This window comes from Leptodactylus fuscus, chromosome 3 (assembly GCF_031893055.1).
Source record: "Leptodactylus fuscus isolate aLepFus1 chromosome 3, aLepFus1.hap2, whole genome shotgun sequence".
Lineage (NCBI taxonomy): Eukaryota > Metazoa > Chordata > Amphibia > Anura > Leptodactylidae > Leptodactylus > Leptodactylus fuscus.
The window spans coordinates 230755012-230779226 of record NC_134267.1 but is presented as its reverse complement, the minus strand read 5'-3'; the positions used below and the strand labels follow the sequence as shown (position 1 = coordinate 230779226).

The window sequence follows — 24215 nt, the reverse complement described above, 5'->3', positions numbered from 1 at the left end:
CAGACAAAAAAGCCAAACACAAAACATAATCACCCCCCAAAAATGTAGCTCCATCAATCGATAGCAGCCATCTAAACAATAGCCAAGTTAAAATAGACATATAATACCGTATATACTCGAGTATAAGCCGACCCGAATATAAGCCAACCCCCTAATTTTACCACAAAAAACTGGGAAAACTTATTGACTCGAGTATAAGCCGAGGGGGGGAAATGCAGCAGCTACTGGAAAATTTCAAAAATTAAAATGGTCGTAGTTTTTGGGTGCAGTAGGTGCTGGGGAAGGGGAAGGGGAGGGGTTGTTTTGGTTGTCTGTCTGCCCCTTCCCTGAGCTTGAGGACTGTTTCCCCCCCCCCCCCCACTTGGAATTCAGCCTGGCTGAATATAGGGGATCTGCAGTGCTCCTATTAACCCCTTCCCGATGGAACAGGAGCACTGCAGATCCCCTATATTCAGTAGACCGGGCACTGTCAGACACAGGATAGCTAATGTGTTTGTGTTTCATAGTAATTTTCTACTTTTATATGTATTCTAGGGAAAAGAGGGATTTACAACTTTTTAAAAAATTTTTTTAAAGCTTCTTTTTTTCCCCACTATTTTATGGGAGATTCTATACATTGATATTGCGGCTGGTCATAGACCCCCCCCCCTTCTTAAAAAAAAAATAAAAAAATTGCTGACTCGAGTATAAGCCGAGGGGCTTATATTTGGCTTATACTCGAGTATATATGGTACCTTGTGGAAATATGTCCTGGACCTCTAAGCCCATTATCACCTATGTTTTTCTGGGGATGTAGTAATGTATTTTGAGAGACTTTATTTTGAAGTTGAATGGATCAATGGGTTAAAATTTAAGGCAACGTTTAGTGATAGATTTTCAAAAAGTTCATGATTTTCCATAGATTTTCTTTGCAATATATTATTTAAAAAAAATTAAAAAAAATCTTAGTTTAGTTGGCTTCCTGAGAAATTAGTGATTAAAAAAAATAGTTAACCAAAAATTTTCACATTGTTCTTAGCAAAATTTAGATTTTTTTTTTTTTGCCATTGGTTACAGCAAAAACAAATTCCATAGACTTGTACCGAATCAGTCAACATTCACACTATCTTTACCTACTAGGGCCACAATCTAAATACCCCATATCAAACACTAGGGGCAATTAAAAAGGATGACAATTAGCTTATATCAGTATGTTTTTGTAGCATGGAGAAAACCAACTAAACATGGGAAGAACATAAAAAATTCCAAGCATGATGTCCTTGTCCTTGCCTTGCAAACCAAGGACTGGAAGGTGACAATGCTAAAGACCATGCACTTATCTTCCAACCCAATTGATTTTGGGGTTGGGTGAAAAGTTGTCCACCAGTGAGCCACCGATATCTTTACCCTATGGATTTCTTTACTCTATGTCCCTTTGGTCATCTGTACTTTTTTTATTTTATTTTATTTTTTTTAATGTGACTGTAGACGAGGGTTAAAGGGTAACCCCAGGAATTGATTCCAATATAGTCCAATATAGAAGCTGGTCTCATGTCAAAGGTAGATGTGGGTTAGGATTTACCCATTGTAGGACCTATAAAATGTACAAAAATGATGGAGTACATGATCTGTCTCACGTTTCATCATGGTGTTCTTCATTTAATCTGAAAATATAACCCTGTGACCAAGGCTCCGAATGAAGCCTACCATGTAGATATAAAATTTAGCTTTAGCTATTTTTGTAAATCACAGGGCAAAAATTTTTTAAAAAATTGGAAAATATTTTTCCTTCTCCCTATTTTATAGTACCGTCGTAAGGGTCTTCCGGCAACACTACAAAATAAGTAGGCGCTGTAAAAAAAAACAAAAACAGGTAATACATGAATAAGAATATTTTTGAATTTCAAAAACATTAACATCTCAATATTCTCCTTCTTCCTCAGGGACGTCTCAAGATCCTTTAGAACAGGAGAAAAGAATACGCATTTCACTCCGTACGTCGACAGGGGTCCACTGTGATCGTCTCAATGGTCTACACGTGTCCCCTGGAGTCATTGGTAATAGAAGACAAAAAATTCACTCCTAATAGACAATCTGCTTGACAAAGCCAATATGGTAGCGCTCAAAGCCCAAATTACCGTTAGCCTGATGACTCGCGAGTATATTATAAACTATCTGCATGGGCTTCGCTTTTCTTTTTTTTATGACAGGATGAAGCATATTTGAAAACCTATGCTCATGTTTTATTTAATTTTTTTTATATTGTATCTAGTGGTTGCCTGACTGTACTTGTGTCATTTGCATAATTATTGCATTAGGAAGCAAATGGGAGATTGGCTGAAAATAGCCCTTAAGCACTTACTCTATTTTAAACTGCTCTGCGTTGCCCCGGTGCTTGATTTCATACACAGCGGATATGCAAATAAGAGCATAATATCACTTGCACATGTTTGCTTAAAGGGACATACATAAGCCTTGGAAAGGTACGCACCGCTAGATTAATCACATGGACCGAACGGCGGACCTAGGTTGATTGACATGGGTCGTTGGGTCGAGAGATTACGGCGCCCCGACCATAAGGATCCTCAGTTTTAGATGTGAGATTTGAGGGGCGTCTACAGGCAGAGGGGTAAAATGAAGCTCCTGGGTCGGAAGATGATCGAAGTGGGCCGTGAGGGAGACCGGGCGAAGTGGGTGACGGTAAGTATCAGTGTTTATTATTAGAGATGAGCGAGTAGTGTTCGATCGAGTAGGTGTTCGATTGAATACTACGGTGTTCGAAATACTCGTACTCGATCGGACACTACTAGCTGTTCGAAGTTTAAGGTTCGATGCAGAACCAGCGTTGATTGGCAGAATGCTATACATTCTGCCAATCAACGCTGGTTCTTCTTTTACCTTTAGAAGTCTTCTCCGTGCAGCGTCCCTGCGGTGTCCTCCGGCTGGAATTCACTCTGCCTAGGCATCGGGCATGCGCAGTAGGCTCTGCCTAGGCCCCGATGCCTAGGCAGAGTGAATTCCAGCCGGAAGACGCCGCGGGAGCGCTGCGCCGGGAGAAGACTTCAAGGGGAATCCAGCCCGGACTTGGTAAGTGTAATGTTATCGAATTTTGCGTACCCCTGAAATGAGCATTTCCCCCCATAGACTATAATGGAGTTCGAAATCCGTTCGATCAGCCGAACAGTGTGCGGCTGTTCAAATCGGATTTCAAACCTCTGACATTTTAGTGTTCGCTCATCTCTATTTATTATGTTTCCGGCCCTCTTCTGAGCATCTGCTTATCAGACATTGGGGGCTGAGTATAATAATGGTACTTTTGGTTTGTGCTCGAAACAAACCGAAGGGACGAACCTCAAGAATATTTCTTGAAAGGTTTGTCCATCTCTACTGATAACCTATCACCAAGATAGGACTTCAGTATCTGATCAGTGGAGGTCTAACACCCAGATCGGCACCAATCAGCTGATCTTGCTGCCTCCAAACACTGGGGACAGAGCCAGAAGCTCATGGTGGACCTACGTACTGTAGTCAGGGGATGGTACGAGCTCAGGAACCCAGCCTTCATCATCTGGAGTGGGTGTCATGTGGGATCAGAGCTAATCTTGGCTGTTTAACCCTTTAGACTGAGGGTTACAAATAACAAAAAAGTTTCATGAGGTTCATGAGTGGCAAGCCCCAAAAGTTTTGGAGAAATTCATAATCAATCAATTTGTTATGAACCAGTTCACTTCTCTAATACTAGTATGTTGCCTACCCCGTAAGGTTCCTGGGTCCAAATACAGTTATTATTTTTCACCTCCATGGTATAATGATTTTTGTGCCCTCTGAAGGCCAAATTAAAGGCCTTTAACGGGAATTACATATTGATCTGTCCTTAGTACAGCTCATTAAAGGGGTTGTCGAGACTTTTTGAGATAGCAAGACTAATTGTTTTAGTTAAGTGAAGCATTTTTGCAACATGATGTCTGTACCATAACAGTCTCATTAGCGGTGTTTCCGGAGCACCATGTGATCCTCCTTGACTCCTCCATCCTTCTTGACTCTTCTGTCCCTGCCTATCTCCTTTCTGTATTGTGTGCTAGTATGTACTATGCATGCGCTCCCCGTGTTGCTGAGATTGATTGCGCATGCGCAGTGTTACAAAAACAAAAATACCGTGACCACTAAGAGAAATAAATAAAAGAATCTCATTTTATTAGTACAGATGAGTGAACAGTAAAATGTTCGAGATTCGATATTCGTTTCGAGTAGCCCCTCAATATTCGACTACGCGAATCGAATATCGAACCCTATTATAGTCTATGGGGGGAAAATGCTCGTTTCAGGGGTAGGCAACGTTCGATCAAATTATACTTACCAAGTTCACGAGTGAGGGTCAGGTTGGATCCTCCGAGAAATCTTCTCTGTGCAGCGTCCCCGCGGCGTCTTCCGGCTCTGAATTCACTCTACCAGGCATCGGGCCTGGGCAGAACCGACTGCATATGTCCGCACTACAAGCGGGCATGCGCAGTCATCTCTGCCCAGGCCCGATGCCTAGCAGGGTGAATTCAGAGCCGGAAGACGCCGCGGGGAAGCTGCACGGAGAAGACTTCTAAAGGTAGGAGAACAACCAGCGTTGATTGGCCGACTGTATAGCATTCGGCCAATCAGTGCTGGTTCTGCATCAAACTTTTACATTCGAATAGCGAGTGGTACTCGATCGAGTACGAGTATTTCGAATACCATAGTATTCAATCGAATACCTACTCGATCGAGTACTACTCGCTCATCTCTATTTATTAGTACACCACAATAACAAGACAACATATAATAAGGGGAACAAACTATACCATGATGGTGGCAAGGAGAAATGGGGAACAATCACAACATAATAGTCAGGATATGGGCAGGGAAGGAAAGGGGAGGACTAAATAGCATAAGAGAAACCTCAGTATAGAACATAGCACATAACATTATAGTCTGTCCATTACCCCATAAGGACAAGGATATACCCCAAGACTAAATATAGGAACACCATTCTTACCTTGCCATACGCTTGCGGAAAAAGGAAATGACCGGCTCCCATTGATTTCAATGGCTGGTAGTTTTTTGAGCCGGTTTGTGACGCGGATTCAGGCCCAAAAGATCTCGTCTGAACCCGGCATTACACCAAAGGTGATGTGAACACATACATTTAAAAAAGTCATGTGTGGCAGAATATGGCGACCCAAGATAACTGGGTATCTTTTCTGTACAGTGTATACCATAGAAACAAAATGGCAGAAATTCAGGTTTTTTTTACTAATTCCACTCCATTCTGAATTTTTTTATTGCCTTCCAGTATATCGTACGGAATATTAAATGGTGTCATGGTGAAGTACAATTCGTCCTACAAAACATAAGTCCTGCCAACATTAAAAAAACAAGCAATAAAAAAAAAATGAAAAATTGGGAAGGTGGGAATAAAAAAAAGGAGTTAAAGGGGCTCTATCACTGTATTTTCGCTATTTTAGATAAACATATGTCAGAATAGCTATTCAAGTCCTGATAATCGTTTGTTAAATCCTCCCCCCCCCCCGTTTTAATAAATTACCTTTTAAACGTAAATGTAAATGAGCCCTTCCGTGCACCGTGGGCGTTCCCGTTCACCCCTCGTGCCATACTCTGTTCACGCCCTCCTCTATGTAAGTCCCTCCTCCTGTTTTCAATTCACCACCTCTTGCCTGCTTCTGGAAAAGGACCTGTGATGACGTCACTACTGCTCTGTGATTGGCTTGTCCCTGTGATGACATCACTACAGGGTCCTTTGTCGTCTTCTAAGTAGTGATCTATACAGAGCAGGGCTGCATCTCCCTGTGTCTATCATAGCATAGATCTACTGTACACATAGAGATCTATGATAGACAAAATAAGCTGCAGCCCCTGCTCTGTATAGATCACTACTTAGAAGACGACAAAGGACCTTGTAGTGATGTCATCACAGGTACAAGCCAATCACAGAGCAGTAGTGATGTCATCACAGGTCCTTTTCCAGAAGCAGGGAAGAGACAGTGAATTGAAAGCAGGAGGAGGGACTTACATAGAAGAACCACAGAGGAGGGCGTGAACAGAGTATGACGTGATGGGTGCACGGAGGGCTCATTTACATATATACGTTTAAAAGGTAATTCATTAAAACGGGGGGGTCTTTTAACAAACGATTATCAGGACTTGAATGGCCTTCTTAAAGGCTATTCAGGCATATGTTTATCTAAAATAGCGAAAATCCAGAGATAGAGCCCCTTTAAAATACTACGAAATGTAATAAGAAAAATACTTGATGTATTACCGTAATCTAAGAGATCTAAGTAAAATGCTTAATTTTATGGATAGACTATTTTTTTTTAATTTCTTTTCAACCTTCTGTTAAATTACAGTTTTAGTTTTAAGTTCTCCGTAATTCTGTTGCCTAATAGTCGCTACGTACCATAATGGGAAACAGAAAGCAAGTCGCCCGCTCCAGCCAAAATACAATAGAAAAATCTGTTTGCTAAAGGTACAAATTATCCAAGGAAGCCAGCGCTTAATGCAATATTTAACGTGGAAATTTGCCAGTATACAAAAAATATCACGTTAACCATTTGCAGATGGATGTCTAATATGTTATGGGCCGAGAAAAAAAAAAAATTGGATGTGTTGCGCAGAAGCTCTTCATACAGATGGCGTATCGGTATCATGGTATTGAGGGGTATACGGTATGGATAGTCCCCGGCTGATAAGGGGTATACGGTATGGCTAGTCCCTGGCTCATCTCATTATCATATAAAGAAGGGACAATAGATCCCGTATTCTGTTACTCGATGCTCTGTGCTGTCTGCGCTGATATTTTATCAACAGCTGTTTCCTCCTTAATCCATTATCTTTTTTTGCTTACTCCAGGAGTTTATGGAAAGTTGCAGATTTATAGTGCTTATCCCAGCACATCATGGACACGTCTCGGGGCAGACAGTGCGCCAGGAAATGAAATGTAGGTTATAATGTTGAAAGTTTAAGCACAGAATATCTGAACATGACTTTATACCTGAACCGAAAAAAACCTTATAAGCTCCATTGTAAACTGTAGTTCTAGTTTTCTTTATAGGAGCAGTATTATAGTAGTTATATTCTTGTACATAGGAGGTAGTATTATAGTAGTGTCATTGTTGTACATAGGAGCAGTATTATAGCAGTTATATTCTTGTACATAGGAGCAGTATTATAGTAGTGTCATTGTTGTACATAGGAGCAGTATTATAGTAGTTATATTCTTGTACATAGGTGCAGTATTATAGTAGTTATATTCTTGTACATAGGAGTAGTATTATAGTAGTTATATTCTTGTACATAGGAGCAGTATTATAGTAGTTATATTCTTGTATATAGGGGCAGTATTATAGTAGTTATATTCTTGTACATAGGAGGTAGTATTATAGTAGTGTCATTGTTGTACATAGGAGCAGTATTATAGCAGTTATATTCTTGTACATAGGAGCAGTATTATAGTAGTTATATTCTTGTACATAGGAGTAGTATTATAGTAGTTATATTCTTGTACATAGGAGCAGTATTATAGTAGTTATATTCTTGTATATAGGGGCAGTATTATAGTAGTTATATTCTTGTACATAGGAACAGTATTATAGTAGCTATATTCTTGTACATAGGAGGTAGTATTATAGTAGTTATATTCTTGTACATAGGGGTAGTATTATAATAGTTATATTCTTGTACATAGTAGCAGTATTATAGTAGTTATATTCTTATATATAGGAGGTAGTATTATAGTAGTTATATTCTTGTACATAGGAGTAGTATTATAGTAGTTATGTTCTTGTACATAGGAGCAGTATTATAGTAGTTATATTCTTGTACATAGGAGGTAGTATTATAGTAGTTATATTCTTGTACATAAGAGTAGTATTATAGTAGTTATATTCTTGTACATGGGGGTAGTATTATAGTAGTTATATTCTTGTACATAGGAGCAGTATTATAGTAGTTATATTCTTGTATATAGGAGGTAGTATTATAGTAGTTATATTCTTGTACATAGGGGTAGTATTATAATAGTTATATTCTTGTACATAGTAGCAGTATTATAGTAGTTATATTCTTGTACATAGGAGGTAGTATTATAATAGTTATATTCTTGTACATAGTAGCAGTATTATAGTAGTTATATTCTTGTACATAGTAGCAGTATTATAGTAGTTATATTCTTGTACATAGTAGCAGTATTATAGTAGTTATATTCTTGTACATAGGGGGTAGTATTATAGTAGCTATATTCTTGTACATAGGAGGTAGTATTATAGTAGTTATATTCTTGTACATAAGAGTAGTATTATAGTAGTTATATTCTTGTACATAGGAGTAGTATTATAGTAGTTATGTTCTTGTACATAGGAGGTAGTATTATAATAGTTATATTCTTGTACATAGTAGCAGTATTATAGTAGTTATATTCTTGTATATAGGAGGTAGTATTATAGTAGTTATATTCTTGTACATAGGAGCAGTATTATAGTAGTTATATTCTTGTACATAGGAGGTAGTATTATAGTAGTTATATTCTTGTACATAGTAGCAGTATTATAGTAGTTATATTCTTGTGCATAGTAGCAGTATTATAGTAGTTATATTCTTGTACATAGGGGGTAGTATTATAGTAGTTATATTCTTGTACATAGGAGGTAGTATTATAGTAGTGATATTCTTGTACATAAGAGTAGTATTATAGTAGTTATATTCTTGTACATAGGGGGTAGTATTATAGTAGTTATATTCTTGTACATAGGAGCAGTATTATAGTAGTTATATTCTTGTACATAGGAGGTAGTATTATAGTAGTTATATTCTTTTACATAGGAGACAGTATTATAGTAGTTATATTCTTGTACATAGGAGCAGTATTATAGTAGTTATATTCTTGTACATAGGAGTAGTATTATAGTAGTTATATTCTTGTACATAGGGGGTAGTATAGTAGTTATATTCTTGTACATAGGAGCAGTATTATAGTAGTTATATTCCTGTACATAGGAGTAGTATTATAGTAGTTATATTCTTGTACATAGGAGGTAGTATTATAGTAGTGTCATTGTTGTACATAGGAGCAGTATTATAGCAGTTATATTCTTGTACATAGGAGCAGTATTATAGTAGTGTCATTGTTGTACATAGGAGCAGTATTATAGTAGTTATATTCTTGTACATAGGTGCAGTATTATAGTAGTTATATTCTTGTACATAGGAGTAGTATTATAGTAGTTATATTCTTGTACATAGGAGCAGTATTATAGTAGTTATATTCTTGTACATAGGAGGTAGTATTATAGTAGTTATATTCTTGTACATAGGAGTAGTATTATAGTAGTTATATTCTTGTACATAGGGGCAGTATTATAGTAGTTATATTCTTGTACATAGGAGCAGTATTATAGTAGTTATATTCTTGTACATAGGAGGTAGTATTATAGTAGTTATATTCTTGTACATAGAGGTAGTATTATAATAGTTGTATTCTTGTACATAGGAGGTAGTATTATAATAGTTATATTCTTGTACATAGTAGCAGTATTATAGTAGTTATATTCTTGTATATAGGAGGTAGTATTATAGTAGTTATATTCTTGTACATAGGAGCAGTATTATTGTAGTTATATTCTTGTACATAGGAGGTAGTATTATAGTAGTTATATTCTTGTACATAGTAGCAGTATTATAGTAGTTATATTCTTGTACATAGTAGCAGTATTATAGTAGTTATATTCTTGTACATAGGGGGTAGTATTATAGTAGCTATATTCTTGTACATAGGAGGTAGTATTATAGTAGTTATATTCTTGTACATAAGAGTAGTATTATAGTAGTTATATTCTTGTACATAGGAGTAGTATTATAGTAGTTATGTTCTTGTACATAGGAGCAGTATTATAGTAGTTATATTCTTGTACATAGGAGGTAGTATTATAGTAGTTATATTCTTGTACATAAGAGTAGTATTATAGTAGTTATATTCTTGTACATAGGGGGTAGTATTATAGTAGTTATATTCTTGTACATAGGAGCAGTATTAAAGTAGTTATATTCTTGTATATAGGAGGTAGTATTATAGTAGTTATATTCTTGTACATAGGGGTAGTATTATAATAGTTATATTCTTGTACATAGTAGCAGTATTGTAGTAGTTATATTCTTGTACATAGGAGGTAGTATTATAATAGTTATATTCTTGTACATAGTAGCAGTATTATAGTAGTTATATTCTTGTACATAGTAACAGTATTATAGTAGTTATATTCTTGTACATAGGGGGTAGTATTATAGTAGCTATATTCTTGTACATAAGAGTAGTATTATAGTAGTTATATTCTTGTACATAAGAGTAGTATTATAGTAGTTATATTCTTGTACATAGGAGTAGTATTATAGTAGTTATGTTCTTGTACTTAGGAGGTAGTATTATAATAGTTATATTCTTGTACATAGTAGCAGTATTATAGTAGTTATATTCTTTTATATAGGAGGTAGTATTATAGTAGTTATATTCTTGTACATAGGAGCAGTATTATAGTAGTTATATTCTTGTACATAGTAGCAGTATTATAGTAGTTATATTCTTGTGCATAGTAGCAGTATTATAGTAGTTATATTCTTGTACATAGGGGGTAGTATTATAGTAGTTATATTCTTGTACATAGGAGGTAGTATTATAGTAGTTATATTCTTGTACATAAGAGTAGTATTATAGTAGTTATATTCTTGTACATAGGGGGTAGTATTATAGTAGTTATATTCTTGTACATAGGAGCAGTATTATAGTAGTTATATTCTTGTACATAGGAGGTAGTATTATAGTAGTTATATTCTTGTACATAGGAGGTAGTATTATAGTAGTTATATTCTTTTACATAGGAGACAGTATTATAGTAGTTATATTCTTGTACGTAGGAGTAGTATTATAGTAGTTATATTCTTGTACATAGGGGCAATATTATAGTAGTTATATTCTTGTACATAGCAGTAGTATTATAGTAGTTATATTCTTGTATATAGGAGCAGTATTATAGTAGTTATATTCTTGTACATAGGAATAGTATTATAGCAGTTATATTCTTGTACATAGGAGTAGTATTATAGTAGTTATATTCTTGTACATAGGTAGTATTTTAGTAGTTATATTCTTGTACATAGGAGGTAGTATTATAGCAGTTATATTCTTGTACATAGGAGTAGTATTATAGTAGTTATATTCTTGTACATAGGGGACAGTATTATAGTAGTTATATTGTACATAGGAATATTATTATAGTAGTTATATTCTTGTACATAGGAGGTAGTATTATAGTAGTTATATTCTTTTACATAGGAGACAGTATTATAGTAGTTATATTCTTGTACATAGGAGCAGTATTATAGTAGTTATATTCTTGTACATAGGAGTAGTATTATAGTAGTTATATTCTTGTACATAGGAGGTAGTATTATAGTAGTTATATTCTTTTACATAGGAGACAGTATTATAGTAGTTATATTCTTGTACGTAGGAGTAGTATTATAGTAGTTATATTCTTGTACATAGGGGCAATATTATAGTAGTTATATTCTTGTACATAGCAGTAGTATTATAGTAGCTATATTCTTGTATATAGCAGCAGTATTATAGTAGTTATATTCTTGTACATAGGAATAGTATTATAGCAGTTATATTCTTGTACATAGGAGTAGTATTATAGTAGTTATATTCTTGTACATAGGAGTAGTATTATAGTAGTTATATTCTTGTACATAGGAGTAGTATTTTAGTAGTTATATTCTTGTACATAGGAGGTAGTATTATAGCAGTTATATTCTTGTACATAGGAGGTAGTATTATACTAGTTATATTCTTGTACATAGTAGCAGTATTATAGTAGTTATATTCTTGTGCATAGTAGCAGTATTATAGTAGTTATATTCTTGTACATAGGGGGCAGTATTATAGTAGTTATATTCTTGTACATAGGAGGTAGTATTATAGTAGTTATATTCTTGTACATAAGAGTAGTATTATAGCAGTTATATTCTTGTACATAGGAGTAGTATTATAGTAGTTATATTCTTGTACATAGGAGTAGTATTATAGTAGTTATATTCTTGTACATAGGAGTAGTATTTTAGTAGTTATATTCTTGTACATAGGAGGTAATTTTTATTAGTAAAAACAAAACAAAAATACATTACATTCCAACAGAATTAGTAATTAATAATAATAATATAACATAAATCAGACATGTCCGTCAGATAACACAAATGAGAATCACTTTAACTTAAGTCTCCATTGCTGGCAGGAAAAAAAAAGGGGAAAAAATAAATCCGTAAATAAATGAACAGACTTATTTGCAGTGTTATCAGAGTATTCAGCAATCGATATATACATTTCTCCACAATTTTACATTATCGGGCTTTTTTCTGACCTCCAGAGACTTTATCCACCTCAGTTCAGACACGATGTATCTCACAGCGGCCATATGATGGAAGGGCTCTTTGTGTAGGGACACCTGGGTCCTCGTATGCCAGTGATAATATTTGATGACAGTAATAATAATATACAGGGTCTCCCGGTTAATGTCACCTATATTACTGGGGATGCCATATACAATCTCCGGGTATTTGAGAGACTGTAATTGGGGAATTTTCAGCCTCCGGGATATTTCCTGCCAGATCTTTCGCCCTCCCCCGCACTCTGATATAAAATGTGCCATGGTCTCCTCCTGCTGACAACCCAATGGACATGCCCGATCTGACACACTGAGATGTTTTAAGTTGCCTCTTACAAAAAGTTTCCCATGCAAAGATAGCCAGGCGATGTCAAAGAACTTTGCAAGGAGCCTCAGACCAGTGAGGAGCCTCAGACTATCCTTCAGGGTTGCAGATGTGCAGTCCCTCAATGCTGGCTGGAGACAATAGAAGGTCTTACATACCCTGGTGTATAGATCTCTCCTGGTCTTACTCACCAGATAGGTCTTTTCAATTCCCCATTTTTTCAGGCACCTTATGCCATAGTCCAGATACTGGGGGAGGTAGTCACGAGTCGATCGACCCCTCTTAAGGCTGCCGCCTCGCACCCAGGATTCTGCAAAAGGCAATATCCAATTCCTGATACTATTTACCCACAGGGAGCCGTTATCTGAGTCCAGGCAACCAAAATTTACTTTTAGAAACATGGAGTCAAAAAACACCCTTGGATTTAACATATCCAGCCCACCCTCTCTCCTCTGTAGGTAGGTTATCCCTCTTTTTACTGGGTTCAACCTGTTCCCCCACAAAAGTTGGAAGAACAGGCTAAAGAGCCTAGCGGAGAAAGATTCTGGCAAAGGAAAGACAACAGAGACGTACAAGAAGACAGAGACCAGGTAAGTCTTCAACATTTTAACCCTTTCTCTATAGGTCAGCCTCCAGTTCTTCCATCGCTGAACCTTTGCATTTCCGGATTCCAACTTTTCTTCCCAATTTAGTCTGCAATTATCATCCCTCCCGAATTTCACCCCAAGGATCTTAATATAGGAGGAGGCCTGGGCAAACTGCGGCAGATCAAATGTAGGATCAGTATGACCCGTCCAGAGAGCTTGACTCTTCTCAAGGTTGACAAGAGACCCGGAGGCCTCTGAGTAACTTCTGATGGCCGCAGACAACATCTCCACCTCACGAGGCTCAGATATCACCACAGTCACATCATCCGCGTAGGCAACGACTCTCAGGGGCAAGCAGTGGGGGACCGGCGCCCCCTGAAAATCACACTCCTGCAGTGACCTGAGAAACGGGTCTATGGCAAACACATACAGTAATGGACTCAGTGGGCAACCTTGTCTCACCCCTGCCTCAACCCTGAAAGTATCACCCTGCCAACCATTAATCAGAGGAAAGCTCTCCGCCTCACGGTACAAAGTTCTCAGCCAATCCACAAATTGTCCCGGAATACCGTACTTTGTCAAAGTCGCCCATAGATACTCATGGTCTACTCTGTCAAAGGCCTTAGCCTGGTCAAGACTCACAACATATCTCCCACACCTCAGAGCTTTACATCTCTCAAACATCTCCCTTATCGAGATAACTGCTCCAGAGATGTTCCGCCCTTTAACTGTGCCAAACTGAGAGCCTGCCAACAGTGCCGGGGACAAACAAACTAATCTAGAGAACAGAATTTTTGCAAGAATCTTCCTATCGACATTCAAGAGGGCAATCGGCCTCCAGTTCTTGATGTCACTAGGCTCTTTACCTTTAGACAGCAGGATCAGGGAGGACACTCTCATGGATGGAGGCATCAGGTGGTTTTCTAGACTAGTTTTGAAGACATCCACGAGAATTGGTGCCAAGAGGTCTCGTAATTTCCTATAGAACTCAGCTGTAATCCCATCTGGACCTGGTGCCTTCTTCAGATGTAACTTATCTATGGCCTCTTTCACCTCCTCCACTGTTAACTCTGCTGTCAAAGGAGAAAAGTCCAAATCATTAGTATCAGGACCCGGAGTTGCCTCCAAGAATTGAGCCACCTTCTCTCTATCCAAAACCTTCTTCTGAAACAAGTCAGCATAGTAAGTTCTCACCACCCCCAGGATACCCTCCCGAGACTCCTGTAACACACCCTGGGAGTCAGTGAGACCTGTGACCGATTTATTTGCCACCCGCTCCCTGCAATTCTCAAAAGGATCCGGAGCCCCTAAGGACCCATAATCCCGTTCAAGAACCAGGGATGTATACCTGCGGTACTGATACTGACTGATCTCAGATTTCAGCCGGTCAATCTTCTGTTGGTCATCCCCGCCCGCCGAATAGAGTGACTCCAATTCTTTCCGCAGCCTGAGATACTGGCTATACTTACTCTTCCCCTTCTTAACTGACAGTCTCCTTAAGAGGGATCTGATCTCCTCCTTGACATCCTCCCACCAGTCAGCCATGTTATCATAAAACACCACTCTCTCAAGCTGGTTCTGAAATAGAGAGTGGACACAACTCCGGACACAGTCATCGTCCAAGAGGCTGGAATTCAGCTTCCATAGGCCTCTCCCAATATCAGGGCGTTTTGTGGAGCCCAAGCAAAAATACAAAGCCAGATGGTCAGAATAAGGGACTGTCTTTTCACTTTTCTCACTAACATACTCAGCGGGACTGACCAGAGCTAAGTCTATCCGACTGCATCTACCAGCGCAGGAGTAAGTGAATTTGGGTTTCCTACCACCCTCAGTAAACACATCAGACAGACCAGCCTGTGAAATAATTCTTCTTAAGACCTTGCAGTCCCTGGTGAGAGGCCTACCAGTAGGTCTGTCACTGGATGACATGGTGGCATTGAAGTCCCCTGCCATGACTACCGGAACAGATGTAAACAAGTACGGCTTGACTTCATCAAACAGACGTGCCCTTTCAATCACTGACTGCGGTGGACCATAGATATTAATGAGTCGGAGCCTTCTGCCTCGGATGGTAACTTCTAAAACCAGGCACCTCCCCATCAGAACCTCAGTTAGTCTGTGTATGGTGACATCAGGGGTGTTAAACAGTATAGAAACCCCGGCATAAGGCTCCACCGCCAGAGACCAGAAGGACGGGCCAGATTCCCATTCTCTCTCTGCTTCTCGTATTAGTCCTAAAGTATTTAAACGGGTTTCTTGTAAGAAATAGACATCGGCATCAAGATATCTCAGATGTTCATACACTGCGTGTCTTGTCCTCCTTGCTCGGATGCTATTCACATTACTAGAGATAACTTTAAGATAGAAACCTGCCATCAGAACAACTAGGAATATGAGAAACAGAGAGATGGGCCCCATTGTCATAGGTCAGAGTCAGAGGTGTCCTGGTGACCAGCTGTTTCCATGTCTGATTCGGACTGCCCCTCATCTCGGTGGGGTCTCCTCTTAGTGGGGGGATCGCCCTCTGGCTCCTCCTCATACTCCGCCATCATTCGTGAGAGTTCTCTGTCTAGTTCTGCTTCTCCGTCTGACTCTGATAGGACACTAAATCTATTCCCCGTTGCAGTGACCTCGCCTGCACTACTTACTCTCATCTTTGTAGGCTTTTCTACTGTGGTCCACTCACCCTCAGGCTTACGGCTGGCTTTATCCTTCTTCCTCCTTTTATTATTGTTGGATGATCGGGCAGGAGAAGAGACGACCACTGAGGGTTGTACAACCTGCTCGACAACCTCCATGGTCGTCTCAATGGGACCTGACTCGGCCTGGTCTTGGGTGGTATCACCTGTATGTGGTTGAGGCTCCGCCTCCATGACTACTGACCCTGACAATAGCGCCTCCTCCTCCTCCTGTATGTCATCAGCCGCTGCCAGCAAGTCCTCATCAGGGCTATCCTTACAGATGTTATGCCAGGCATCAGGACAATCTCTGTGGGGGTGACCGATCCTACCGCACAGGTTACACCTAATGTTTTGGCATGTGGCACTCACGTGGCCCATTTCATTACATAGGCTACACTTTACCATGGAGCATACACTGGCCACATGGCCGGCCTTCCCACACTTGAAGCAGCAGCGAGGCTGACCCGCATAGAAGCAGATCCCTTTTTCTCGGCCTATAAAGAACGAATTGGGCAGATGTTGGGTTATGTTGTTCTGCTGACGCAACTTCACCAGGACCCTCCACCCACCGGTCCAGACCCCGTCTTCATCCCTGTTCTTAGTAAGATCAGACATGAGGTCACAATGCCTCCTGAGCCAGATGACTATGTCCTGAGGGGGAACGGCTTCATTCCAAAATACAATTGTGACAGAGGCTGTATCTGGCCTAGAGATGGGGATGAAACTGAACTTATCCCAACCTTCCGTATCTCTCAACCTGGTGAGATTGGCCCAGAACCGGTCCAGATCAGACATCAGCTTAAAACTAACATCATACCCCTGGCGGTCAGGAAGGTTTATGACGGCCAGGATATCAGTCGGCACAAAGCCCATCTGGGTACATAGGAGCTCTCGGACCACAAACCTCCTATCCGGCAGATCCTCCTTGGCACCTCCGTGCCTAAACCTGACTACATTCCTCCTCCTGAAAGCCTGGCCTGTATAATTGGAGTTTGATGCAAAAGATGGAGCACCGCGGCTCCAGGCATTCCCTGAGGAGGTACGGCCAGATCCGCCATCTTGGCGTGTTTGTGGGCGCTGTGTGGGCTGCTGAGCACCTGTACCATGTGGTTCTGCTACTGTGCGAGTATCTAGAGGGGGAAAGTCCTGCACACTGGACTGTCCTGTGTCCGCCCCACCATCAACCTCTATGTCTGCAATATCACCAGACTCCAGAGACTGGACTGCAGAGGGGTCTGACGCCATAGATAGTGAAGGATCCCCCCCAGAAACACCTTCCCCTGCTGGGCCGTTATCACATACAGGAATATCCATAATATCAGGCACATTAGTCAGACAATCCGCGGCAGCAGAGTCCTGCATAGCAGAGTCCACATTAGTATTATAGTCAGCGGCAGCAGAGTCCTGCATAGCAGAGTCCATATTACCACTACAGTCAGCAGCAGCAGAGTCCTGCACAGCAGAGTCCAGACTGTCCCACACACTTACAACCTGTAACCCCGAATATGTTACTCCCCCAGTACCTTCAGGTAAGAGTCCATAGTCCTGCTGCAATGACTTGTCTCCTGGGACTTGTGGTGTCTGCACAGCTGCTACTTCATTACCATTAGGCAGGGGTCCATGATCTGGTTGCAAAGTGCTGGTTGCTGGGACTTGTGGTGCCTTGCTGAGAATTGCTGCAGGTTTTTGCTGTTGCTTAACACTGGCCGCTTTCCCGTACAAATTCCCTTCCTTAAAAGGGAAACTTGCTGGCTGCAGAACCGGTTTTACATGGGACTGCTGGCTGCCACCTTGAGAGGGTTCAGACCCAGCTTTAGCACAAGGTGATGGTGACTTCTGGTATTCCTGGAACCGCTGCTGGTTTCTGTACGATTCTCCCACCGGTCCCATTTGCTCCAGTACAGTCTCGGTCTCCCGTACGTTCTCGGCGAGCTCTTTCGCCAGTGCACTCAGCTTCCTGTCCAGTAACACCAGTTTCTCAGGGCATGCAGACTTTTTTAGATTATAGGCACATTCAATCTGTCTCTGCAGATATATTTTACTGGCCTTTAATGTCTCCAGTCGCTTGACCAGTGCTGGGATCTCGTCTGCCAGGCGCAGTTCTGGTGCTCGCTCAGTAGCCATGACAGTCTGTACATTGTTGGAAAGCTTTGCAGGTTGGTTACCCCCAGTATGGCTTCTGGTTGGTGTAGCCTGTGATTTCTGACATGCTACGGCTGTTGTCACTGCCATGGGCCCACAATGTCCAGACTGGGGACTATGCCCCAGTTTATTCCCAGTGACTGTACTGCTGGTACCTTGAAGCTTCCCCGCTGGTCTCCCTTTGATCTCCTCCACTGCCTTCACTACATTTTTGTGGTTGCTGCTACCAGATCTTGTCCGCTCAGACCGTACCAATACAGACTGCTGCATGTTCTCCTGCATGGTCTGCTTCTCCAGGGATGTTCTCCTCTGTCTGCAGGAGGGTGGGGTGGACTGGACACCTGCAACCTGCAATGGAGTCTGCACAGGCTGCAAAGTTTACTTCTTACATTCAGCCATTTTGCTTGGTTGTTGCACCGTACTACTGCTTGCTTCCATTACTTCTTTCTTTACAACTTTCTTCCCATCTTGGCTTGCTGCACTAGGACTGCTGACACACTGGACACGATTCCCATTACTGGGGACTTTAGGATTTTCATCCATTATTTTAGTTGTCTGGGAATTGCTTCCCAGAGAAGGCCTTGGAGCCTGGGCCTTGGCAGGGGAACTTCCCCACCCAGGGCGGCCCCGCCCTGGGCTATCTCCAGACATCAGGAGCCTCAGGAGAGCTACAAAAACACGTCCTCACAGCTAGGAGGTAGTATTATAGTAGTTATATTCTTGTACATAGGAGTAGTATTTTAGTAGTTATATTCTTGTACATAGGAGGTAGTATTTTAGCAGCTATATTCTTGTACATAGGAGTAGTATTATAGTAGTTATATTCTTGTACATAGGAGTTGTATTATAGTAGTTATATTCTTGTACATAGGAGCAGTATTATAGTAGTTATATTCTTGTACATAGGAGGTAGTATTATAGCAGTTATATTCTTGTACATAGGAGGTAGTATTATAGTAGTTATATTCTTGTACATAGGGGACAGTATTATAGTAGTTATATTGTACATAGGAATATTATTATAGTAGTTATATTCTTGTACATAGGAACAGTATTGTAGTAGTTATATTGTCGTACATAGGAGCAGTATCATAGTAGTTATATTGTACATAGGAATAGTATTATAGTAGTTATATTCTTGTACATAGGGGCAGTATTGTAGTAGTTATATTCTTGTACATAGGAGTAGTATTGTAGTAGTTATATTGTCGTACATAGGAGCAGTATTATAGTAGTTATATTGTACATAGGAATAGTATTATAGTAGTTATATTCTTGTACATAGGAGCAGTATTATAGTAGTTATATTCTTGTACATAGGAGCAGTATTATAGTAGTTATATTCTTGTACATAGGAGCAGTATTATAGTAGTTATTTTCTTGTACATAGGAGTAGTATTATAGTAGTTATATTGTCGTACATAGGAGCAGTATCATAGTAGTTATATTGTACATAGGAATAGTATTATAGTAGTTATATTCTTGTACATAGGGGCAGTATTGTAGTAGTTATATTCTTGTACATAGGAGTAGTATTGTAGTAGTTATATTGTCGTACATAGGAGCAGTATTATAGTAGTTATATTGTACATAGGAATAGTATTATAGTAGTTATATTCTTGTACATAGGAGTAGTATTATAGTAGTTATATTCTTGTACATAGGAGCAGTATTATAGTAGTTATATTCTTATACATTGGAGCAGTATTATTGTAGTTATATTCTTGTACATAGGAGCAGTATTATAGTAGTTACATTCTTGTACATAGGAGTAGTATTATAGTAGTTATATTCTTGTACATAGGAGCAGTATTATAGTAGTTATATTCTTGTATATAGGAGTAGTATTTTATTATTTATATTCTTGTACATAGGAGCAGTATTATAGTAGTTATATTCTTTTACATAGGAGCAGTATTATAGTAGTTATATTTTATACATAGGAGCAGTATTATAGTAGTTATATTCTTGTACATAGGAGCAGTATTATAGTAGTTATATTCTTGTACATAGGAGTAGTATTATAGCAGTTATATTCTTGTACATAGGAGTAGTATTATAGTAGTTATATTCTTGTACATAGGGAGCAGTATTATAGTAGTTATATTCTTGTACATAGGAGTAGTATTATAGTAGTTATATTCTTGTACATAGGGGGCAGTATTATAGTAGTTATATTCTTGTACATAGGAGCAGTACTATAGTAGTTATATTCTTGTACATAGGAGCAGTATTATAGCAGTTATATTCTTGTACATAGGAGTAGTATTATAGTAGTTATATTCTTGTACATAGGAGGTAGTATTATAGTAGTTATATTCTTTTACATAGGAGACAGTATTATAGTAGTTATATTCTTTTACGTAGGAGTAGTATTATAGTAGTTATATTCTTGTACATAGGGGCAATATTATAGTAGTTATTAGAGATGAGCGAACAGTGTTCTATCGAACTCATGTTCGATCGGATATTAGGCTGTTCGGCATGTTCGAATCGAATCGAACACCGCGTGGTAAAGTGCGCCATTACTCGATTCCCCTCCCACCTTCCCTGGCGCCTTTTTTGCTCCAATAACAGCGCAGGGTAGGTGGGACAGGAACTACGACACCGGTGACGTTGAAAAAAGTAGGCAAAACCCATTGGCTGCCGAAAACATGTGACCTCTAATTTAAAAGAACAGCGCCGCCCAGCTTCGCGTCATTCTGAGCTTGCAATTCACCGAGGACGGAGGTTTCCGTCCAGCTAGCTAGGGCTTAGATTCTGGGTAGGCAGGGACAGGCTAGGATAGGAAGGAGAAGACAACCACAACAGCTCTTGTAAGAGCTAAATTCCAGGGAGAAGCTTGTCAGTGTAACGTGGCACTGACGGGCTCAATCGCCGCAACCCAGCTTTCCCAGGATCCTGAATGGAATACACTGTCAGTGTATTCCCGTATACCCGATATATACCCCGATACCCGTTCCAACGGTGTGCCCCCCCACCTTCACCCCAGAAATACCCTGCAAGTCCCCTAGCAATAGAATTGGGGCTATATACACCCACTATTTTTGCTACTGCCATATAGTGCCATTGTCTGACTGGGAATTCAAAGAATATATTGGGGTTACGTGCACCCACAATTTTTACTACTGGTATACAGTGCCATTGTCTGACTGGGAATTCAAAGAATATATTGGGGTTATAAATACCCTCATTTCTTGCTACTGCCATATAGTGCCAGTGTCTGACTGGGAATTCAAAGAATATATTGGGGTTACGTGCACCCACAATTTTTACTACTGGTATACAGTGCCATTGTCTGACTGGGAATTCAAAGAGTATATTGGGAATACAAATACCCTCATTTCTTGCTACTGCCATATAGTGCCAGTTTCTGACTGGGAATTCAAAGAATATATTGGGGTTACGTGCACCCACAATTTTTACTACTGGTATACAGTGCCATTGTCTGACTGGGAATTCAAAGAATATATTGGGGTTATAAATACCCTCATTTCTTGCTACTGCCATATAGTGCCAGTTTCTGACTGGTAATTCAAAGAATATATTGGGGTTACGTGCACCCACAATTTTTACTACTGGTATACAGTGCCATTGTCTGACTGGGAATTCAAAGAGTATATTGGGAATACAAATACCCTCATTTCTTGCTACTGCCATATAGTGCCAGTTTCTGACTGGGAATTCAAAGAATATATTGGGGTTACGTGCACCCACAATTTTTACTACTGGTATACAGTGCCATTGTCTGACTGGGAATTCAAAGAATATATTGGGGTTATAAATACCCTCATTTCTTGCTACTGCCATATAGTGCCAGTTTCTGACTGGTAATTCAAAGAATATATTGGGGTTACGTGCACCCACAATTTTTACTACTGGTATACAGTGCCATTGTCTGACTGGGAATTCAAAGAATATATTGGGGTTATAAATACCCTCATTTCTTGCTACTGCCATATAGTGCCAGTTTCTGACTGGTAATTCAAAGAATATATTGGGGTTACGTGCACCCACAATTTTTACTACTGGTATACAGTGCCATTGTCTGACTGGGAATTCAAAGAGTATATTGGGAATACAAATACCCTCATTTCTTGCTACTGCCATATAGTGCCAGTTTCTGACTGGGAATTCAAAGAATATATTGGGGTTACGTGCACCCACAATTTTTACTACTGGTATACAGTGCCATTGTCTGACTGGGAATTCAAAGAGTATATTGGGAATACAAATACCCTCATTTCTTGCTACTGCCATATAGTGCCAGTTTCTGACTGGTAATTCAAAGAATATATTGGGGTTACGTGCACCCACAATTTTTACTACTGGTATACAGTGCCATTGTCTGACTGGGAATTCAAAGAATATATTGGGGTTATAAATACCCTCATTTCTTGCTACTGCCATATAGTGCCAGTTTCTGACTGGTAATTCAAAGAATATATTGGGGTTACGTGCACCCACAATTTTTACTACTGGTATACAGTGCCATTGTCTGACTGGGAATTCAAAGAGTATATTGGGAATACAAATACCCTCATTTCTTGCTACTGCCATATAGTGCCAGTTTCTGACTGGTAATTCAAAGAATATATTGGGGTTACGTGCACCCACAATTTTTACTACTGGTATACAGTGCCATTGTCTGACTGGGAATTCAAAGAATATATTGGGGTTATAAATACCCTCATTTCTTGCTACTGCCATATAGTGCCAGTTTCTGACTGGTAATTCAAAGAATATATTGGGGTTACGTGCACCCACAATTTTTACTACTGGTATACAGTGCCAATTTCTAACTAGGAATTCAAAATGCGCAAGGCTCCCGGAAAGGGACGTGGACGAGGCCGTGGGCGAGGTCGGGGGAATGGTTCTGGGGAGCAAGGTAGCAGTGAAGCCACAGGGCGTCCCGTGCCTACTCCTGTGGGGCAGCAAGCATTGCGCCACTCCACAGTGCCAGGGTTGCTTGCCACATTAACTAAACTGCAGGGTACAAACCTTAGTAGGCCCGAGAACCAGGAACAGGTCTTGCAATGGCTGTCAGAGAACGCTTACAGCACATTGTCCAGCAGCCAGTCAGACTCTGCCTCCTCTCCTCCTATTACCCAACAGTCTTGTCTTCCTTCCTCCCAAAATTCCGAAGCTTTACAGAACAATAACCCAAACTGTCCCTGCTCCCCAGAGCTGTTCTCCGCTCCTTTCATTGTCCCTCAACCTGCCTCTCCACGTCACGATTCCACGAACCTAACAGAGGAGCATCTGTATCCAGATGCTCAAACACTAGAGTCTCCTCCATCTCCGTTCGATTTGGTGGTGGATGACCAGCAACCCACCCTCATCGACGATGATGTGACGCAGTTGCCGTCAGGGCATCCAGTTGACCGGCGCATTGTGCGGGAGGAGGAGATGAGACAGGAGTTGGAAGAGGAAGTGGTGGATGATGAGGACACTGACCCGACCTGGACAGGGGGGATGTCAAGCGGGGAAAGTAGTGTGGATGTTGAGGCAGGTGCAGCACCAAAAAGGGTAGCTAGAGGCAGAGGCAGAGGTCAGCAGCTTAGGCGAAGCCAGGCCACACCCGGAATCTCCCAAGATGTTCCAGTTCGTACCCAGCCCCGAAAAACTCCCACCTCGAGGGCACGTTTCTCGAAGGTGTGGAGTTTTTTCAAGGAATGCGCCGAGGACAGATATAGTGTTGTCTGCACAATTTGCCTCTCGAAATTGATTAGGGGCTCTGAGAAGAGCAACCTGTCCACCACTTCAATGCGCCGTCATTTGGAATCCAAGCACTGGAATCAGTGGCAGGCAGCAACGGCAGGACAAAGGCCGCCTGCCGTTCACGCCACTGCCACTGCCTCTGCCTCTGCCACTGCCACTGCTGACTGTGCTGGCGATGCACTCCAGAGGACGAGCCAGGACACCACTTCATCTGCCTCCGCCACTTTGTTGACTTCTACCTCATCCTCCCCTGGTCCTGTCTTATCTCCTTCTCCTGCACCATCAAAGGCACCATCAGGCG

The 24215-nt window shown here is 40.3% G+C and overlaps 1 protein-coding gene across 1 annotated transcript in view; it reads left to right on the top strand.

Annotated features, from left to right (window-relative positions):
• The window catches only part of PKHD1 (PKHD1 ciliary IPT domain containing fibrocystin/polyductin), a 395316-nt gene that overhangs the window by 242185 nt on the left and 128916 nt on the right, over positions 1-24215 (top strand). The window contains exons 52-53 of the mRNA XM_075266923.1: positions 1923-2036; positions 6877-6964. Coding sequence (XP_075123024.1) covers positions 1923-2036; positions 6877-6964 — 202 coding nt within the window. The remainder of the gene's footprint in view (positions 1-1922; positions 2037-6876; positions 6965-24215) is intronic.